We start from the raw sequence: 21,153 nt of genomic DNA, 5'->3' as shown, positions 1-21,153 counted from the left end.
AGACCACTGATTTTCATCCTATTCGGACTTAGAGACAATGGAACAGCTTTGGCCTTGTATTCCTGATATGGGGGGTACTCCCGGGGCCATATGTGTACAAATGGACGTACTTTACTTTATAAATATCCGACTATATTTAACTATGCTGGATGTTCTTCTTCCTCCATTTTGGTCGCAGCATGAAATGCAGAAGAAAACAGTAATTACTCAGAATGTAAGCAATTTATGTTTATTTCTGTTTCATGATGTGATTTGTGAAATGAATGCAGTCATTTTATTGGGATGGGTCCTACACAGGCAGTCCAATTCTGATATTTTTCCCAATTATTGGCAAAAGAGCTGACCTAATTGGTCAAAATACCAATTAGTGGAAAATATCAGAATTAGGCTGCGTGTGTAAACATAGCCATAGTCTTTTTCATGGGCTGAATTGATGACACACACTTCCACTGTCCGTCTCAGCCCCTCAGAACCTTAGCAGGTTGTTAGTACACTGAGAGACGGGTGCGGTCAAGGATGTACCTCGTCAATGTATTGACCTGTGTTGCTCCGAATAATATACCTGTGGAGCTAATAAATCCATACAACTGTTTGTTAAACGGACCGATGCCAGTTAGAACGCTCTAGATATTATCTGCTAACACACACTTTAATTGGGCTACATATTACATTATTATGTAGTCATTCAGATGTGGTTTATTTACGTTTGTTGGTACATGTTTGGAATGGCTGCTTCCTACAATTACATGTTCCCAGACAGCACAAATCACCCATCCGCTGGAGGTTGAAAAGGCGCTGCGAAACATTGTCATGCACCAATACTCCAGCTATCACCTATCAGAGTTGTCATGGAAACATACAACGATCTGGGGGAGTTGTAGTATTTCTGCCACACACACACAACACCTCCAGACGCACAGGCACACACTCTCTCTCTCTGATCTCTGTGTGTCTACTCCACTCAAGGACCACTTTCAATACAGGAAGGAATCCTCAAAGATACAGTAGCTGGTACCTTCCCAGTCCACGTCTGTGGTTATTTTATGGCACGTACTCTACACACGTGCAGCATTGTGCATGTTCAAGGACTGATAATTTCTTTCAACGTGTTGTTGTGGTACTATGCTGTTTGTCTGTTCATATTCAGTACAATCCTTTCAAGCAGCAGTCTTTCTTTCGCATTCCTCGAGGCAGCCCTCAAGGTACTCATAGATTATTCATGATAACTAGGCATTAATAAAACAGCAACAAATCAGCCAGTGTGGCAGTTAGCAGGATCTGTTTTTGTTGTCGTTGTCGATTTCGATTTCGTAAACTGAGATGCATTATTAGAGGAATAAGCACACAGAGGAATCAGTCACTGCAAGATAATTGTGGTGCTGTCTGAAAGGCTATCAGTAGCCAAACCCTATTTCCAATTTCAAACACTGTGTAGTGATCCATCAGGGGCTATTCATCTTATCTGGTGTGTTAGTGGAGCATGACAGACGTCCTGTGAAGGCATAGAAATAACGACCCAACTGTGTAGGCACAAAATATAGTAGGCTAAATCATTCAAATGAATAAAACAGAGGCCACTAGCAGGTCTTAATAAAACCTAATAGTCCTTGGATGTATTTATGTCTTCCCTAATGTGTCCTGACTGGGCTTGTGTGTATATAAAGGGACCTGAAATGATGATTTAGCCTTGGACTAATCCACCAAGATATTATTCTGAATCAATGTGCTGTGAATAATTCATGTAGATTTACCAACACTGGCGTTGGGCTTTGCTCTTTCCATAGATTGATCTGATACTATTCATAGTACCAACATACTGTGATACCTCTCAACTTAAACCCAATGGATATTCACTGCAGTTTTACTGTTAATCCTGAATCAAGTCAAAATGGGGACTGCCACAGGTTATGACTGATAAAGACAAGGAGTGCTGTTTATTGTAGTAGTAGACCAAGGTCTATTAATGTTGCCTTTAAGTATTGTGTCATTTATCTTAAAAGGATGAAACTACAGAGATGAACAAAAAAGACAGCAGGATCCCACCTCATAAATTAGTAGTTTATAACCAGTTTTCCATTTCAATTCATTTAAAATGGGTACACGTGTAATTGGTTTCTATATCGTTTTTCTAAATCAATAAGAAATGTTTGACATATTATTTACAATCATTCACAGATGAACAACATAGTTGCCATGGTTACTTCAGCGCTACACAGGAAACATTATTCACAATACGAAAACCCCTACCAGGCCCTATCCCAGTTCACAGTGGCGTTGGCACTGTTTACAACTAGAAGCCCATGTCTGTGAATGTGTTTATTTCCCCACCAGACTGAACATGAAGATTAAAATAAACATTCACAAATGAAGTACAAGCCTCCTACAAGGTCACATGTTCATAATTGTTAATTAATGCACTCACTACCCTATTTATAATTAGCTGCTTATAGCCAGCATACTGGAAACTGACGGTGCTTTCTGCCATCCCCTTGTTGATCAATCAGCAGGGAGAACAGTCAACTGAAAGGAAGGAGTAATTAAAATAGGCTTTAGTCGTTCTACATCAGCTGTAAAAACTATGTTAATATCTCATATAAGGCTCATGAGCACCGCTTTCAAAACTACTGAAATTATAGAAATGTTCGGAGCATCATTTTAAGACCATTTTTTACAGCTAAATTCTCATGGATAGGAAGGAATCTTTTAAGACAATAAACCTCTACAAAATAACCAATTTATTGTATAGAGAAAGAGAAGCTCAGTCTGTCACCTTTTCTCATGTTACACTGGATCAAATCTAATCTCCTAAAGGCATCGCTCGGGTTGTTAGAGAAGTAAATATGGCATTTTGGATAAATGAGACGCCAAAATTTCAGTGTTGAAAAATTCCTAAGCTTACTAGAGGAAAATATTCTCCCTTGCGAGGATGCGTTATGAACATAACGCAATTTCACTTTGTTCTCAATGACTGGCGTTTTCAACATTTAAATGTTTTGGGTTGGCCAATAAGGGGACGATAGCATCGTATATCAATGTTGTATGGGTACATAATTGCGCAAGGACAAAGGTTGACATCGCCCAACGTAATTTCATGTAGTTCTCCATTTCTGCAGCCCACATGCCTTCACTTGGTCTAAAAGACTGACATGAAGAGTGGATTTAAAGCAAATCTGCCTCAATGTTTACACGCAGCTGCCACATCACAAAACACTACACTCAACCATCTTCCATTTGAGGGGGATGTTAAGACCTATGTAAAGTGCTGCATCAGAGAGTAGAGTAGCAGTACAGTGGTTTGAGCTGCAGGTGTGTAAGCCTGCCTTGTATCGAGAACAGAACACACATTAGTATTTAAAACGAAGCGTTTAAAAATAAGTGTTTGAAGACGCTTTCCCTTTGAATGATGGTGCAGTCCACCATGCATTTGAATGACTGCTGCATATCAATTCAGAATGACTAGCATCCTGCATCCGAGTGCCTCTCCCTAGGCACAGCTTTCAGATGGTGAAACACATCCTTAGTTATATGGGTTGGGACGCAATGATCAGAGAACGGCAAACCACCGGTGTCAGTGCAAATAAAACATTCAATTAATATCTAACACATCCAAGGTTACGACAGCTTCACACTCAGTCCATTGTTCAATAGCTGATCATTTGAGGTGAAATCCAGCAGGCCTTTCAGTGCATACATTACAGGGAGTAAAACACTTGTTCACCTTACCATAGACCACATTACATGTGAGGGGACACGCAGAGAACAAGATCAGACAACTCCATAAATCAACCTTTTACATCGGTTCAATTTAGCTCGCAGGAAGATATTATCAGCTGTTCAGTCTACCTTTAGAAGACGCTGAGGGAATCCAACCCAAACAAAGCATATAGGTGTACTGCATATGGGGTTTTCAGTAACATTTATTGATTAACCTTCCTATGACAACCCAACCACTGGCTAGTGAGGAATTGGGAGTTTCAGTCCCACAGGTAATTAGTTAGCATTATGGTGGAAATGCATACGGCCATCTGGAGTGTTTGAACAGGTAAAAAAGCCCAGGTTGGTGATTTACTGCCACCTGCAGTTATGGAATGTTTGTGTACAAGTATAATTAATTGGCAGATCCCTCCTGAAGTCCAAAATGGTATCATGTGATCCTTCCTTAACCAATAGGAAGTCCCACCCAGTTGACTACTTCAAAAATGGTTGAAGTCCTCAATGGCACTGCCCATGCTAAAATTGGCATTTGGGCACTAGAGTCCTCTATCTAGGATATCCCTACAGTGTAAATACTCCTGTATGCCATCTAACCAGAGAGAAAGGAAAATAAAATACTGAATCTGGGTTTTAAACAAGTTCATGAGATGAAAGAAATAGCAAAACACTTTAATACAAGAGTTAGTCAATCTTCACATGGATTAACAACAACAGACAGCAGCATTGAGGATTAAGAGGCTCAACATGCAGAAATCTTAATATTATGGAGAACGGGGTGAGAACCTAGTAATACAACACCAAATAAAATAGTGTTGGTCATGGGGGAAATTGTATACAGACAACTGCTTTATTTTTCATCCTGATTGATTGCAAAGATTGGACTTTGTGTAGGTTTAGTGTAACTTGCTGGCTGAGTTTCACACATGTACAAAAGCAGACACACAGTCCACCAATAGTAACTCTGAATGAAGACACAGTACAACCATGTAGTCAGACATCCTTAACATGCAGAGTATATTCACGTATCACAGAGCTCTCGTTCCACATCCTCCCATACCATATTGATAAAGCGCTACATTTGAAGCACACTTATATGAAGTATAATTTCCAGAAAAGCCCCAAGGTCCTCCATGCAGTCCTTTACAGAGATGGAGAGACCTGAAGAGCAATGTTGTTTAGCATGAAACTTTCTGCCTGGCACATTCCTCACAACACACCGCTCCCTTCCAGAGCAGCAGAAAGCTTGATCCATTATCCTCATTCATACCTCAGGGGCACAACAGGATCTACAGCAAACAGAGAGAGAGCGAGAGAGAAGCAAAGCAACACTAGATTTACACCATACGGCTAACAATGTCCTTCTGGTAATGTTGGTTCCTCGTTAATACAGCTGATGCGGGGGCATTGGCCGATCTCTTCCAAGCCCGCTGATGTTCAGTGCGTGCCATTACCTTGTCAGGGTCCGTACTACCCAGCATGCCTCACGGAGGCAGCCTGGTGACCCTTTCACGTTGTGGAGGAGCAGTGAGTCCGAGTAGTGAGTCCGAGTGAGCGGGGGTGGAGGTGAGATGTGATGCGGCAGTACACTGTCTGGCTGGCTGCTTGTTCTCTAGTGCCTGTACTGCAAACAGAGACCCGGGAGGAAGAGGGGCTAGGGCGGACCCCTACCCCACACCCTTGTCTTTCCCCTTCCTCTGGAGGGGCGGGGCCAATCACTCACTTCCCCAGCCGCTGCTCACAGGAGGCGTAGCGCTGCAAGGCGCTGAATAAGTCCTCATAGGAGACTCCTACATGGGAGGGTAAGGAGCTGCAGGAGAGAGGGAGGATGTTACAGAAATATACTACAGAGACACTTCTAGCCTACCTCAGATGGCAGTAGCTATGGGCAGTAGAGTAAAACCTATGAATATAAAATAATGTTGGTAAAATAGATACCAAGCAATAAGTGATTAACAGAAATGTCACCATGTTACATTAGTTAAAAGGCGTACTCCAAATACAATTATATACTTTATTGCTGCTTAAAAAAAAAATCTCCTGTGATTCCCAAAAGCTGCTGCTTGAGTTAATGTCTAAAGCAGTTACAGCACTATATGGCCATCTAGTGTTTGATGGCGGTCAAGGCCCAAAATGCCCTTGCAAATCATTGACAATGATTAGGACTCTAGTGCCCAAAAGCCTGTTTAAGCATGGGTAGGGCCATTGACTACTTAAAAATAGCAAAAGTCCTCAACTGGGTGGGACTTTCTACAGGTTAAGGAAGGTGCACATAATTACATCCAGGTCATCAGAAGGGCTCAGCCAATGATTTAAACTTGTGAGCAAACATTCCATAACTGTAGGTGGCAGTACGCACCCTTTCAGTTTGTTAACCAATTCTTTGGGCGGCAGGTAGCCTAGTGGTTAGAGCGTTGGGCCAGTAACCGAAAGGTTGCTATATCGAATTCCCAAGCTGACAAGGTAAGAAAAATCGATCGTTCCCCCCTGAACAAGGCCGTTAACTCACTGTTCCTAGGCGGTCATTGTAAATAAGAATCCTCTTAACTGATTTGCTTAGTTAAATAAAAGGTTTTTAAAAATGTACATTTTAAAAAAAATGGAAAAAGTGGAAATAGCAGAAGAAAATTGACAACTTCAAAATGGAGCCTGTGTGCTCACAAATGCCATAATGTGACAGATACAAAGAAGAGTCCTCTCTCATGTTGCAAATAAAAGTCTTTGTGAAAAATAAATGTTGCTTTGTAAAGATCCACATTCAATAATGTGGGCCATTCTGACTGAACTTCACGACTGCCAAATAACAATACATTTAGAGTCAGGTTTCCATTGATCCAGTTTTACTCGACAAAAGCAATATCCAGTAAATATTAGTCAATTATTACATTCTATCGTCTACATGCTGGCTTTCCTGGGCTCTATGCCTACCTGAGACATCAGATAGGTGGGAGGGCATACAGAAGGTCACCAACTTATTAATACAGAATTTGCCTACATGGGTTAAGGTAACACTTAAACCACTACATTTTTATTCACTCGTTTTTTCCCCCGGTATGATGCCATCACATCCAGCTATCTTTATCAACACAAGATAGTGAAATGGAAACGTAGCCTAGCAAGCAATTGTCGATTTTCTATTTTTATTGTTGTTATTTTAAATCACTGGAACAGTTAATGGAAATATAGCTAATGTCCAGAAATAGGATTTCTGCAATTGTTAGTGATGCATCATCTGTCAACGTCGCATCTTATGAAGGCTGAACTGCATCATTTCCTCTCTGTTTCCATTAAAACATCACTGCGATTTATACTGGATTCACAGCAGCGTTTTAAAAAGCCTTGTCAATCTGTCAAGACAGGAGACAAATTAGGCAGCAGGCAGGTTTACCAGTTAATCTGCACAGATAAGCACAGAAGGCCCATATCAATTCTACTCAGGAGGCAAAGCAAAGGCACGCACACACACACAGAGTGGTTATGAGGAATAAGAAAGGAACCTCTGTCATTCGTGTCCAGCTCTTCAGAGCAGCGGCTATCCCAGCAGCCTTCCACACGAGTGAGGTCACCTTATCGAACGTGTGCACACAGACAGACACTGTACAATACTCACATGAACTCTGTCAGTCTGATGTGCCAGGGCAGGAATCCCAGGGTGCTTTCTACTGGGCCGAACTTCAGAACCAGGTCTGGATCTGGTGTACTCTTCGACTCTGCACATACAGACAGAGCAATGGAACAACCAATCACTGGAAGTGCACCGTTTAGAGCATTTCAGAGGCTAGTTTGCATAAGGACGGTGGAAAAGATTAAGAGATAACCATCTGAAGTGCCTTTTCTTTTTTTGGGGGGGGGGTTAGAGAGCTACAGCAGCAGCTTATATACACTGACTGTGCTGATGAACAGCTGCTCTCACTGGCCCAGAGAAGTAAACACACAATAACTTCACTGTACACTACACTGGATTTGATTGGATTCAACTCAACTGCACTGAAGTGAACTCAGCTATCCTCTGTAGTTTATATTCTGTCTGGAGACCATCTTTCTCATCAGTTTGTTCACATTTCTGCCTTTGGTCTCATCCATCACCTTCTACAAGAGCTTTGATTTGTGAGTGTTCCACTAAAGTAATGGTGATGTGATTTACAGCTGGTGAGGGTGATCAGTCTTAGCCAGGGGCTAACGATGGGCAGAGCCTGGGCGGGCAGAGGGCTCAGGTCAAAAAACCCACATTGAGAGAGGAGCTCTGGCTCAGAGTGCTTCAACTTTTGATCAAACACTGTTGGAGCTGCTTTAACAGGGGGCTCCTTGACCTTCACCCAATTTCTGTCCTCCATCATTCCTGAGCTTCAAATCGAGTGAAATTGCTACTCTGAACATCATGCCAAAGGAGAGCTGGTGAGCTAAGCTTCACTGACTGTACTCCAGCTTGTAATAGTGCAGCACAGATTAATATCAGATGATTTACAGTATATGATAACTACAGTTATGATCAAGAGAATGTCTATGGGTGTTATCCTGACGATTAAGCAATTAAATAAAGGTCCCAGTCAATGAATAACAATACACTAAAGACCAGGAAGAACCAACGGCATGTCCTCCTGCTGATCTTGGGGCCTCCTCACCTCTGAGTAGGGAGTCCAACACAGTGACATTAATGTCTTTGGATGTCTTTTCCCTCTGCTCCACATCTCTACACAGCTGCTGTGCTGCCTGCACGATCCTCAGCTTCCCGTCGTCTGGAGACAGCACCTTCAATACAGACTGACACGACAGCACTGTGGAAACAGAGGAATACAGTCATAATGCGCCCCACAAACACACATACCGGTACTCAGGCACGCACGCACACACTAATCAATGGTAAACGTGTATGGTAGCTGTTTGACTGAAGCTTAGTGGGTGGGTATGCCTGCTTTATAAACCTGCTGTTATAATATATGGAACGCCGCTTGGGTCTTTGGGTGTCAAACTATACACGTCAAATAACACTATTTGACATGTCAAATAAAACAATTCTATTATAGAAAGTTGTGTGTGCTGAATTTGCATGAGCAAGCCAAGCTCCACCACTACGATCAGTAGCACTGTCAAAGCTGCACTGTCAAAGCTGCACTGTCAAAGCTGCACTGTCAAAGCTGTACAAAAAAATAAAGTCTGCAAACAAGCACACACCACGAACAACGTGTTCACAATACCGCGTTGGTAATAAGGCATTATGTGTTCAACCAAATAGGAAAACGTTTGTGTGAGCATTTGAAATAAGATCAGGATCAAAAATGCTTGCGAATATCTTTGATACAGATTTTATTAGCAACTTCTGCGGTAGCTAGCTAGCTTTAGCAGTCTACTCCGTACCCCCACAACGTCCTCCTCGGAGTTATCAGACTCCAAAACAACCACGTTGTATTGTTTTTCCTCTGGAAGCCTGTTCAATAAACATAGTAGAATGACTGATACAATAAATGTAGCTCAATTCAGACTCCCACAATAAGAGCTACAACGCAAATGTTCTCTGGGTGTCACCGAGTAGACTAATACCCAATGTCATTGATCCACAATCCATAGGTAAGGCTGTATAGTGAAATAAGTATGCCCCCAATGCAAACTCATTCAGAAGGCGAGGTCAGAACAGGTGCATCAAAGCTGGGACCGAGAGAGTGAAAAACAGCTTCTATCTCAAGGCCATCAGACTGTTTTTTTTCTTCTCTCACCTTTATTTAACCAGGTAGGCAAGTTGAGAACAAGTTCTCATTTACAATTGCGACCTGGTAAAAAAAGGCCATGGTGGCGAAGTAAATACAATATAGCAAGTAAAACACTGGAATGGTTGATTTGCAGTGGAAGAATGTGCAAAGTAGAGATAGAAATAATGGGGTGCAAAGGAGCAAAATAAATAAAAACAGTAGGGAAAGGGGTAGTTGTTTGGGTTAAATTATAGATGGGCTATGTACAGGTGCAGTATCTGTGAGCTGCTCTGACAGTTGGTGCTTAAAGCTAGTGAGAGAGATAAGTGTTTCCAGTTTCAGAGATTTTTGTAGTTTGTTCCAGTCATTGGCAGCAGAGAACTGGAAGGAGAGGCAGCCAAAGAAAGAATTGGTTTTGGGGGTGACCAGAGATATATACCTGCTGGAGCGCGTGCTACAGGTGGGTGCTGCTAAGGTGACCAGCGAGCTGAGATAAGGGGAGACTTTACCTAGCAGGGTCTTGTAGATGACATGGAGCCAGTGGGTTTGGCGACGAGTATGAAGCGAGAGCCAGCCAACGAGAGCGTACAGGTCGCAGTGGTGGGTAGTATATGGGGCTTTGGTGACAAAACGGATGGCACTGTGATAGACTGCATCCAATTTATTGAGTAGGGTATTGGAGGATTGGTAGGATGGTCAGTTTTACAAGGGTATGTTTGGCAGCATGAGTGAAGGATGCTTTGTTGCGAAATAAGAAGCCAGTTCTAGATTTAACTTTGGATTGGATATGTTTGATGCGAGTCTGGAAGGAGAGTTTACAGTCTAACCAGACACCTAGGTATTTGTAGTTGTCCACATATTCTAAAACAGAACCGTCCAGAGTAGTGATGTTGGACAGGAGGGCAGGCAGCGATCGGTTGAAGATCATGCATTTAGTTTTACTTGTATTTAAGAGCAATTGGAGGCCACGGAAGGAGAGTTGTATGGCATTGAAGCTCGCCTGGAGGGTTGTTAACACAGTTTCCAAAGAAGGGCCAGAAGTATACAGAATGGTGTCGTCTGCGTAAAGGTGGATCAGAGGCTCACCAGCAGCAAGAGCGACATCATTGATGTATACAGAGAAGAGAGTTGGTCCAAGAATTGAACCCTGTGGCACCCCCATAGAGGCTGCCAGAGGCCCGGACAACAGACCCTCCGATTAGACACACTGAACTCTGAGAAGTAGTTGGTGAACCAGCGAGGCAATCATTTGAGAAACCAAGGCTGTCGAGTCTGCCGATGAGGATGTGGTGATTGACAGAGTCGAAACCTTGGCCAGGTCAATGAATACGGCTGCACAGTATAGTTTCTTATCGATGGTGGTTAAGATATCGTTTAGGACCTTGACCGTGGCTGAGGTGCACCCATGACCAGCTCTGAAACCAGATTGCATAGCGGAGAAGGTATGGTGGGATTCGAAATGGTCGGTAATCTGTTTGTTGACGTGGCTTTCAAAGACCTTAGAAAGACCGTGTAATATAGATATAGGTCTGTAGCAGTTTGGGTCAAGAGTGTCCCCCCCTTTGAAGAAGGGGATGACCTCAGCTGCTTTCCAATCTTTGGGAATCTCAGACGACACGAAAGAGAGGTTGAACAGGCTAGTAATAGGGGTGGCAACAATTTCGGCCCGGCTGATTTGTAGGGGTCCAGATTTTGCAGCTCTTTCAGAACATCCGCTGACTGGATTTGGGAGAAGGAGAAATGGGGAAGGCTTGGGCGAGTTGCTGTGGGGGGGTGCAGTGCTGTTGGCCGGGGTAGGGGTAGCCAGGTGGAAAACATGGCCAGCCGTAGAAAAATGCTTATTGAAATTCTCAATTATAGTGGATTGTTAAACAATCGTCACTAGCACAGAGACTTGAAATCATTGCCCACTTTAATAAATGTTTACATATCTTGCATTACTCATCTCATATGTAAATACTGTATTCTATACTATCTATTGCATCTTAGCCTATCCGCACTGACATTGCTCATCCATATATTTATATATTCTTATTTCATCACTTTACTTAGATGTGTGTATTAGGTATTTGTTGTGGAATTGTTAGATATTGCTGCACGGTTGGAACTAGAAGCACAAGCCCTCGCAATAACATCTCGAACTGGTTTTTAGGAGCATATACCCACGTGCCATCTTCTCATTGGTTTTAAGGAGCATATACCCATGTGGGTGATTGAATGATGATCCAGTCGGTAGTGGTAATGCACCTTAAAGTTGGTTGGCAAACAACATATCAAGTCCAAAGAAGAAGAAGCCTGAAGGAGGAGAGATTACTCCAACAATTAATCCACAGATCAAAGGGTAAACCGAGTCCGTTTCTAGTAGAGGGCCTTGTGCATTTCAGGTAAAATAACAAGTCAATGTTTATATCCCAGGACAAATTAGCTAAATTGCCATAAATGTTTAATGCTTTTCGACCTGTCGTTTCAGAGTTCGTTTTGATATTTCAACCTGCGTGTCTTGAGTGGACGGACAAAAATCAACATGGTCTGGTCAGCATATAAGAATTGTCTTATATATTATTATTATTATATTATGGGTATTTTAGATGACACCTAGCCTAGATAGTTAGCTAGCTAACAATAGCTACTGAAACAGATTGTCATTTTGTTATGTTTTTGGGAAAGAACATTGTTTGCATCCATCAGCTAGCTAGCTTTTCTTTTTTTTTATGACCAGCACTGTCCAGAACTTGGGGAAGTGTGTCTGCGCACGTGTGGCAGCAGAAGGTGCGCGTGACAACTTTACCAGCGTCATACGATATGAAACAGGTGAATCGTTGTGACATATGAAATACGAGTGATAGTGTAATCAATGTGTCATAACTACCCAAAAAATGCTTGAATGTGCTTACTGATTACGTGACGTGCAGTCATATTGAGACCCTGATTGGTCAACAAGCTTATTTGACACGATAGTGTTATATGACATGTATCTTTTTTGACACGCAAAGACCCAAACGGCGTCCATAGTAATATGACATTTATGGGTTACAAAACAATTTAATAACAAGAGAACAGAGATCCTATAATTCGTAAGTTATACAAGTGAATTATAGTTTCTATGAACAGGAAAAACAAGAATTCCTTGAAGAGAATTGTTCTGGGTTGTGTTCCTTTACTACTCTATACGGTCTGTGTGTGTGTGACCGTGTGTAATAACAGATCGACTTGCTCAAGAGATAATGTAGTTGCCAACAGCAGACTGCCAGTAAGACTACACAATAGAATTTATCTTAATCAGTCAATACAGGCTGGCTGCAGTCCACATGCTCTTCAATAAACAAATGCCACAGATGATGCAATCATGCTTTCAAGCCTGGTGTAATTGGAATCCATCTAAAAAATAGTTAACTATAATTTTCATAATCCGTTTCAAAATTCATTCAATAAGTTATGATGAATTGTGAATATTACTCCAATTAAGCCTTGCAATCTAAATTGCCCTAAAGGGTTTCATATATTATTTAGTATCCAATAGAATTGAATTGATTATTCATACTACATGTGGCAGAATTCTGAATGCCTCTTCTCTTCTTGGTTGTAGCCCATCAAGTTCTTCTGGTTTAACCCGATTATGGCATAGTACAGGAGTAAGGACGGAGAATAGCAGAGAAACCACAGGGCATGTCCCATTGTTGCAGATGTCTGTTGAGGGGCCATATGTATCAAGCGTTGAGTTAGGTGTAGGAGTGCTGATTTAAGATCAGTTTTGTGCAGTGTTTGTCAATCCTAGTCCCGGGGACCGAAAGGGGTGGACATTTTAGTTTTTGCTCTGGCGCTCGGGGCTCTAAATGAATATGTTTTATTGGTAGTACTGGTGCTCCTAATTTTGAAAAGTTAGGAGCACCACATAACATTTCAGCGCACCAGAAAAATAGATTATTAAATTGATGGATATAGCTTATATTAGGCCTATATGAATCCTACTGCTCAGTTGATTCAGAATATTCCCTTGAACAAACATTCTGATCTACACCACCACTGGTAGCAACCTGTATTAGAGTTAACGTTTGGCATTTAGCTCGCGATTAGCATTATGCCAGCTTCCTTAGACTGGGGGGTTGTTTGTGTGTATTTTTTTATTTTTTTTGTGGAATGCCGATTTAGACCAGCACTCCTAATCGGAGATGCATACAGCCCCTGCTGTTCAGTGTTCAAGTGTCTCACCTTGTTGGTCCTGTTTATCAGTGCCATTGTTAAGGAACTCCACACAGAGCTGCTTGGAGCCTTCTAGATCTAGGAGCTCCTGCTGCTGCTTCAGGATCTCATCCATCAGTCTTGAGTTGTTCCTCCTGAAGACACCTGGGAACCAAAAGGGTCATGGCTAGAAGGGGTCCATCTTTAGTCAAATTAATGTCAGATGTTACTTTTTGTAGCAGGTTAGGAAAACTTATGCAGCAGTTTAGGAGAATTAACATAGCAGGTTAGGATAATTAGGTAAAGGTTTGCTAAAATAAATAAAAGAAAATCTACTTTTGACATTAATTTCACAAAAGCTGGATCCCTTCTAGCCATGACCAACCAAAATGGAAATGTTATCTGTTGGGAGGAGGTGGGAGTTTCAACCTCTCACTGGGGGTTAGGAACATTGGGCACATCCATACTTAACTGAAAGACGAAAAAACAAGGAGATTTGCAACCTTTCAAAACTGATACCTAAAATGAACATAATATTATAATAAGTCTAGTAATTAGGGGGGAATAATGAATCATGTGCCAGATTTGGCTGTGAGAGACTGATGACACAAGTCAGCAGACATTGAGGAACCACACCACTGAGAAGGCACTCAAGGCGTAAACAATATTTTCAAACTAGCATGACCCAGTAAGAGTGGCTGTGTGGTTTTTATTTAAATAGGCAAGTCAGTTAAGAACAAATTCTTATTTACCATGACGACCTACATCGGCCAAACCCGGACGACGCTGGGCCAATTGAGCGCCGCCCTATGGGACTCCCAATCACAGCCGGATGTGATTCAGCCTGGATTCGAACCAGGGACTGTAGTGACACCTCTTGCACTGCGATGCGATGCAGTGCCTTAGACCGCTGCGCCACTCAGGAAGCAAGAACAGAAATACTGTGTGTGTGTAACCTTCAGTTAAGCCAATTCCCTCTAGGCTCAGAGAATAGGTGAAAATGCCACAGGTCAAATCTTGAAAGCCTATTGAGAGTCGGGACTCCACTAGTTGAAATCATATCCTCTAATCTAGCTATACAACAATGTTACAGTTGATAGTTTATTTTCTATCACACTCTAGCGGTTTCTTTAACGGCAAGACATGCCATTTGGGAATGAGGGCAGGGCCCAAAGAACTTCTATTTCTTTTACCTTTATTTAACCAGGCAAGTCAGTTAAGAACAAATTCTTATTTTCAATGACGGCCTGGGAACAGTGGGTTAACTGCCTGTTCAGGGAGAACGACAGATGTGTACCTTGTCAGCTCGGGGGTTTGAACTCGCAACCTTCCGGTTACTAGTCCAACGCTCTAACCACTAGGCTACCCTGCCGCCCCAATAAAAAAACTGGGTGGTTGGAGCCCTGAATGCTGATTGGCCGACAACCGTTGTAGATCAGACCATATACAACAGTGTGACAAAACATTATTTTATTTACTGGTAATAACAAAACATTAAATTGTACTGCTGTAATTATGTGGGTAACCTGTTTATAATAGCAACAAGGCACTTGAGGCCTAAGCAGATATGGCACAAATTATGGAAGGCTGGGTAAAGATATTTGACTATCAGAATTGATAATAGATAGCTAGGTAACAGTTATCCAAGGCAACTAACAAAGTACCATGAATAGGAAAGTTCAACAATCGCTGAGTACAAGCCAATCTAAATATGGCTGGCTGGCAAGGGTCTGCACTGCAGCGCACGTGACTGTCTGGTGGTGCTGTATTTAGCAACAATTCCTGGTGTCATTTAATATAAATAAAATAACGAAGAAATTAAATTATCTTACCGTAATTATCGTACACACTGACATAAGATATGCCGACTGCCATGCACCACACCACAAGGTTGGCTATATCTGTGTACCGTGGCTCCTCTTCCGCTATCAATAAACCGATATGGTAAGGCAGCTTCTCCAGAGATTTCCCATCCGCCCCCCAGCGATACCGACGACCAACGCGTTTACCGGGTGCTGGGACAATATTTTTTTGGTTAGGAAATGAGAGAGCCATCGGCACAATAAGCGCTGTTAAGGCTCGTGACCACAGTCGCCCATTCCAATTCCGAAGTCGGATTCGGAACCAAGTGATAAGCGTTCTATGAATGTGGAGAAGGACATGTAGAACCTGCCACACGAACTCGTACACTATTGCCATTATGCCGCCCTCCTTGACAAAATCTCGAAATTGAATAATTATCAGGTATCTATCGAGCTCTGCATTTCATGTCTAAATATGGATGCACACTAATCTACTCCTGTGAGCCATTTAGTTTACTGCCAACACCTCAGTTTACACGGCTGCCATCTTCATACAACCTTTACCCTCTGAACCCGAAGGATACACGTAGCTCACTGATTGGACGATTCATCAAATATGAAATCACGCGAGATCTACGTAGGGTTGTTTTTTTTCTTCTATGTAAATGAGACAGGCAGAGAGCAGGTCTCGATCCCTCGACCTTCCAGCCCGAAGTCCAGCGCGCTATCGACTGTGCGGCAAAAGCATGCTCAAGCCGCAGAGTCGATATCCGCGCTTATAAACCCAGGGTCGATCACACAATTTAATGTGCATCCCGCCACCTATTATGCGGGATGGAAACAGGATCCCCCCCCCAAACTGAACAAATTACCCAAAAAATAATAATAAATCAAACAAACTTTATGTTAAAAAAATAAACCAGATCGGATCCCTATGTAACCGGTGTGAAATGGCTAGCTAGTTAGCCGGGAGCGCGCTTATAGCGTTACAATCAATGACGTCACTCGCTCTGAGACGTTGAAGTAGTTGTTTCCCTTGCTCTGCAAGGGCCGCGGCTTTTATGGAACGATAGGTAATGATGTTTCGTGGGGGGCCGTTGTTGATGTGTGCAGAGGGTCCCTGTTTCGGGGCAAGGAGAGGGAGGGAAGCTAAATCTGTTACACCTACACAGGCTCAAGGCGAATCTGGAAGGGCGGGTCTTCTGGCGCCAATAGCCCTTGCAAGTCTTCAGATGTAAAATCCTTAAATCCCCCAAACTTTTCTGCCGCAGCCACAATAATGTCCAGTTTCATAGACTTCTTTGAGACTTGTGCTGTACAGTTTATAAATGTGTTAATGAACACAACAAAATCCACATTTTTAACACACAGTAATATTTTGTCTGGCAGCAAACATTTACTACAGGCTGTGGTGTATCCACTACCATATATGTACTAGCATCACTAGTCACTCAATGATTTTAATCGCCTCCGCATAGGAGATGTGATTGACCGCTCTAGCTTTTGCCACCTCATTCTCCTTTCACCCTTAAAGGGCACTCCAGTAACTCAGGATCATGATCCCCACCACAATTGCAACACTGTCGTACTTCTACACACATTTTTTTCAGTATCCTGTTCTGTCTGCATACACTTGAAACATGGCCAAATCCTTTACAATTCTTACACTGCAGTGGTTTGGAGACGAAAGCTCGTACAGCCTATCTTACATAACCAAGCTTCACATGCGTAGGTATTTGCTCTTTATCAAAAAACAACAGGACCGACAGACGTTCTTCCAGTGGGTGAGACGCAGGGCACCAACCACACCAGGAATGATCTTCATCGCCCCTGAGATGACTCCTTTGACAGGTGCTCTACTCAAATTCAAACACAACACTTCTGTTGTCTGGATTCTCTTGAGGCCCACTGCAATCTTCCCCTGTTCTTCAGAAATACAATTAATAAGACCACTCTGACAGACTCCACTTTTCCAAGCCCTTGCATTAAAATCTTCGACCCCTCAAATGGGTTTCCCACATATGCATCCTTACTCAAAGTTATCCCAATAAGAAGAGATTCATTATCGTTCACACATATTATCCACTGACATTTTTGACATTTTCATTTTTTGTTCTAGTTGTTGATACTACTGTGGTCCATGCAGAACATTCGTCTTCACCAAATTTGCTCGAAGCACTACTGGATTCAAACTCAGCATCCACTTCCGCCATCACCCCACTTCCCGTCCGCCCGTCCCCTCAAACGCATGCAGAGATACTCTGGTTGTTCTTTTTGTCAGAACCTAGAGGTGTCCACTAGTTACCACATCCACAATGTCACAATTGGCTATATTGTAAACATTCATTAACAAACATGAAAGCAAAACATTTGCTGTTTGTGCTTAATTTAAGGTTAGAGTTAGGAATAAGGCTAGCAGTGTGGTTAAAGTTAGGCTTAAGGTTAGGGTTAGGTTTAAACTGATTTGGAAACCGTGCAGGTCATAGCTAGTATTTATTTGTCTTTTGTTTTTGCAAAGTGTGCATAACACTTTTTTACAGTATCAACTAAGATGGCAATTAAATTCAGAACAAAACAAACACACACAAAAGTAATTACATGGTTTATCCTATAGCAGATTATTTGCAACTGTTTGTGCCAAGTAAATTAAAACTGTAATGAAACTTGTTTATTTATTATTATGTTATTATACATTAGGTATTTAAGGTATATTCTACATATACCTATTTACCAATGTATATTGCAATAGCTGTTTGTTAATACAGTAGTTTAATGTTTTTCTATTGACTATACAGCTAAAGGTAACTTCCTTAGTATTAATTGCCAAACTACAGTAAAATGTTAAAACATTCAAAATACCCAGTATGTTCAGATAAACATGAAATTCCCCTGCTACATTTATCTCCATCTACGAATCATAGTCATAATACTCCTCAGTGTCTGTCTGCTCCACTTGGTCCTCAGGGGCGGTTTCCATGAAGTACTCCTCACATCTGTCCTGGGCCATCAGGTACGCTCTCCAGCTGTCCCCCGGCGCACTCACATCGTTACACAGCTCTTTAGGGATCTCCACCCTCCTGGCCAGCAGGGTCCTCTTGACCCCCAGGAGCTCACAGCTGCAGTTCCAGGGGTTCCCATCTAGGTAGACGGTCCTCAGCCGTGGAAGCAGATCCAGGGTGATCTGGGGGAGGGAGGTCAGCTTGTTTCTCCTCAAGTTCAACACCTGCAGGCGCTTCAGGGATCTCAGCTCCTGCTCCTGGACGGCCTCGATGCGGTTCCCTTTCAAGTCCAGGCGGATCAGACTCTCTGGAAGCCTGCCAGAGAGACATGTTAACAGAACAGTGGACAGTGGTGTCTGCTCTTACCAAAAGGCCAAAGGAGTCACCTGGATCTACAGTTAAGATGTGTTTATCTATCATCTTGTGGTTTTATACTCAAATATGTTTAACCAAAGACCTACAATGTGGTTAGGCCGCTATTCTACCGATGTATTGTACAAAGATTATTGTACAAATGAGTAATACTCAATTGAATGTACAACACATCTATAATGTATGTCATGAATTCATCAATATGATCCCAAATGTTAGTCTAAAACATGCTAATAAAGCACCATATCAAAGGGATGAAATACATACCCGTCTGGAATAGAGGAGAGGAGATTCTGTTCCAGAGCCAGGTTGGTTATGTGAACGCTGTTCCTCAGAGCATTAGCTTCAAAGTTCCAGATGGTGTTATTCTCTAGGAAGAGATGCTTCAGCTGTTTCATCCCAGACAGGTGCTGGAAGGTGACTTCCTGAATGGAGTTCTGTCTGCAGTCCAGTTTTTCCAGTTTGGGGCTCAGTCTACTGGGCAGCACCCTCAGCTGGTTTCCTGGCAGTTCCAGCACTGTGAGGTTGGGCAAGCGAAGGCCACCATCCACAGAAACCAACCTATTGTAGGACGCAGACAGAGACGTGAGGTTGCGGAGTTGGCCCATCTCGCGGTTTCTCAGTGCTCGTATTTGGTTCCTGTCCAAGTTCAGGTAGGACAGGGCGTGAGGGAGATCGAGTGGGACTCTTGATAGGAGGTTCCCTGGTAAACGCAGTGTCGTCAAGGACTGTAGTGGTGTGAAAAAGGATGAGGGAAAACAGGGGATCTTGTTGTTCCCCAAGCTCAACAGATTCAGTTGGGGGAGTCTCAGAGCACCTTGAACTGTCTCAATTTGATTTCCATCCAGGTAAAGGCACTCCAACTTCTTCAGGGTGGAGAGGGTGTTGGAACGCAGGTTGGTGATCTGGTTGTTCTGAAGATCAAGCAGGCGTAGTTTCTTCAGCCCCTCAAAGACAGACTCCTGGAGGCCTGTGATCCTGTTGTGGCCCACGTTGAGGGTCTCCAGGCTGGGTGGGAGACCACGGGGGATCTGATGCAGTTTATTCTTCTGTAGATCCAGGCTTCTTAGTAGCCCCTGAGCCCTGAGAGCATTGGCCTCCACCACCTCTACTCCACAGGATGAAATGATCACTTCCTCCAGCTCTGTCAGGCCAGATATGTCTCTACCCTGGAAAAGACAAACATATCAGGAGAAGATATGAACTAATGTGTACCATTATACAAACAATCAGAAGTAAATCATCACTCAGTAGTGCTTAAATCAAACTGATTTCTAAGGATTAATTACAAGATTGCTAAGATGAAAGGTCTGAAAATGGTTTGATAGTGAATATATTGTTACCAATGTCACTGATTATCAATGGTTATTATCAAATAAGCAATTCCACTCTTACCTTTAGTTGCTTGATGTGGTTGTATCCCAGGTTTAGTTTCCTCACATCTTTAGTGATTCCAGTGGGAAAAGACTGCAACCTGAAACACTGCACTGACTTTGCACTATCACACACACACTTCTTTGGACAGACATTGCTACAGATGCACACGAGAGTATGCAATGTAATACTTGCCAGCAAGATCATGAGAAACCACATCATGAACACTCAGCCTAGTTGGGCATCTCAGTAAAAAAGAACAGCACTCCCTCTTGCTCTGGGGTTTAAATACCTCAGCAAGGATTATGTGGGAGAGAGTAGGTGCTCTGTTTCATTTGGAACAATGGCAGAGATGTTTATCTTGGTTAAAAAACAACATTTGACACCGACAAGGAACTGACACAAACAGTAATAGATAGCCCTTCTGTTTGCGGACGTGAGAAACTTGCTGATAAACCATTTACAACCCATTCAGTTAAACAAATACAATTTCCTCCTCTGTCTATTTGAATACTCTGTCTGCCACTGTCTTGAAGGAGTTGCCATATATTTACATGTTATGTTTTAAGATATGTTAGATGAACTACCTTAACCCTGATTACTGCATGCACTTGTGACTAAGTCGCTTTGGATAAAAGTGAAGGCTAAATGGCATATATTATTAGTAACATTTAATACAGATTAATGAACAACGACCGCTTGTCTTTTAACTGAAGGATTGCCTTCTGTAGTGCCACACGGGGAATGTATATTTATCTCTCATGAACGTTAAATAAATAAAATATTTGTCTGATTATCCCAACAACAATGGTGTGAGATAAGAGGTTAGCAAATACAATTAAAATTAATTTATTTAATGCAAAAAGTAGCTATGTAAAATATGTAATACTGTCTGCATAGCCACTCACACCATGCCTACAATGACATAAGAAATGTTTACACTCTCCAACAAGATAGTTTAGACACAGGGAGTGGCCAACAAAAACAAGAGTGAAAAGCAAAGCATTCAACTGCAATTGTCAACGACAAAGG

General features: G+C 42.3%; 2 protein-coding genes across 2 annotated transcripts; both read right to left on the bottom strand.

The window, feature by feature from the left end:
* Positions 1–4,367: 4,367 nt before the first annotated feature.
* Positions 4,368–15,967, bottom strand: LOC135505996 (dehydrodolichyl diphosphate synthase complex subunit nus1-like). The gene is made up of 5 exons (XM_064925315.1): positions 15,407–15,967; positions 13,605–13,739; positions 8,334–8,486; positions 7,322–7,421; positions 4,368–5,521 (listed from the first exon to the last, which is right to left on the bottom strand). The coding sequence occupies exons 1-5, from the start codon at positions 15,771–15,773 to the stop codon at positions 5,431–5,433; spliced, it is 846 nt and encodes a 281-aa protein (XP_064781387.1). The 5' UTR covers positions 15,774–15,967; the 3' UTR covers positions 4,368–5,430.
* A 1,138-nt stretch (positions 15,968–17,105) lies between these two features.
* LOC135505994 (nephrocan-like) lies at positions 17,106–20,837 on the bottom strand. Its single transcript, XM_064925313.1, has 3 exons — positions 20,143–20,837; positions 19,015–19,916; positions 17,106–18,690 (listed from the first exon to the last, which is right to left on the bottom strand). The coding sequence occupies exons 1-3, from the start codon at positions 20,341–20,343 to the stop codon at positions 18,285–18,287; spliced, it is 1,509 nt and encodes a 502-aa protein (XP_064781385.1). The 5' UTR covers positions 20,344–20,837; the 3' UTR covers positions 17,106–18,284.
* Positions 20,838–21,153: the final 316 nt, after the last annotated feature.

This window comes from Oncorhynchus masou, chromosome 19, assembly GCF_036934945.1.
Source record: "Oncorhynchus masou masou isolate Uvic2021 chromosome 19, UVic_Omas_1.1, whole genome shotgun sequence".
NCBI classification, from domain to species: domain Eukaryota; kingdom Metazoa; phylum Chordata; class Actinopteri; order Salmoniformes; family Salmonidae; genus Oncorhynchus; species Oncorhynchus masou.
The sequence above is the reverse complement of the archived record's forward strand: the minus strand, read 5'-3'. Positions and strand labels throughout refer to the sequence as shown.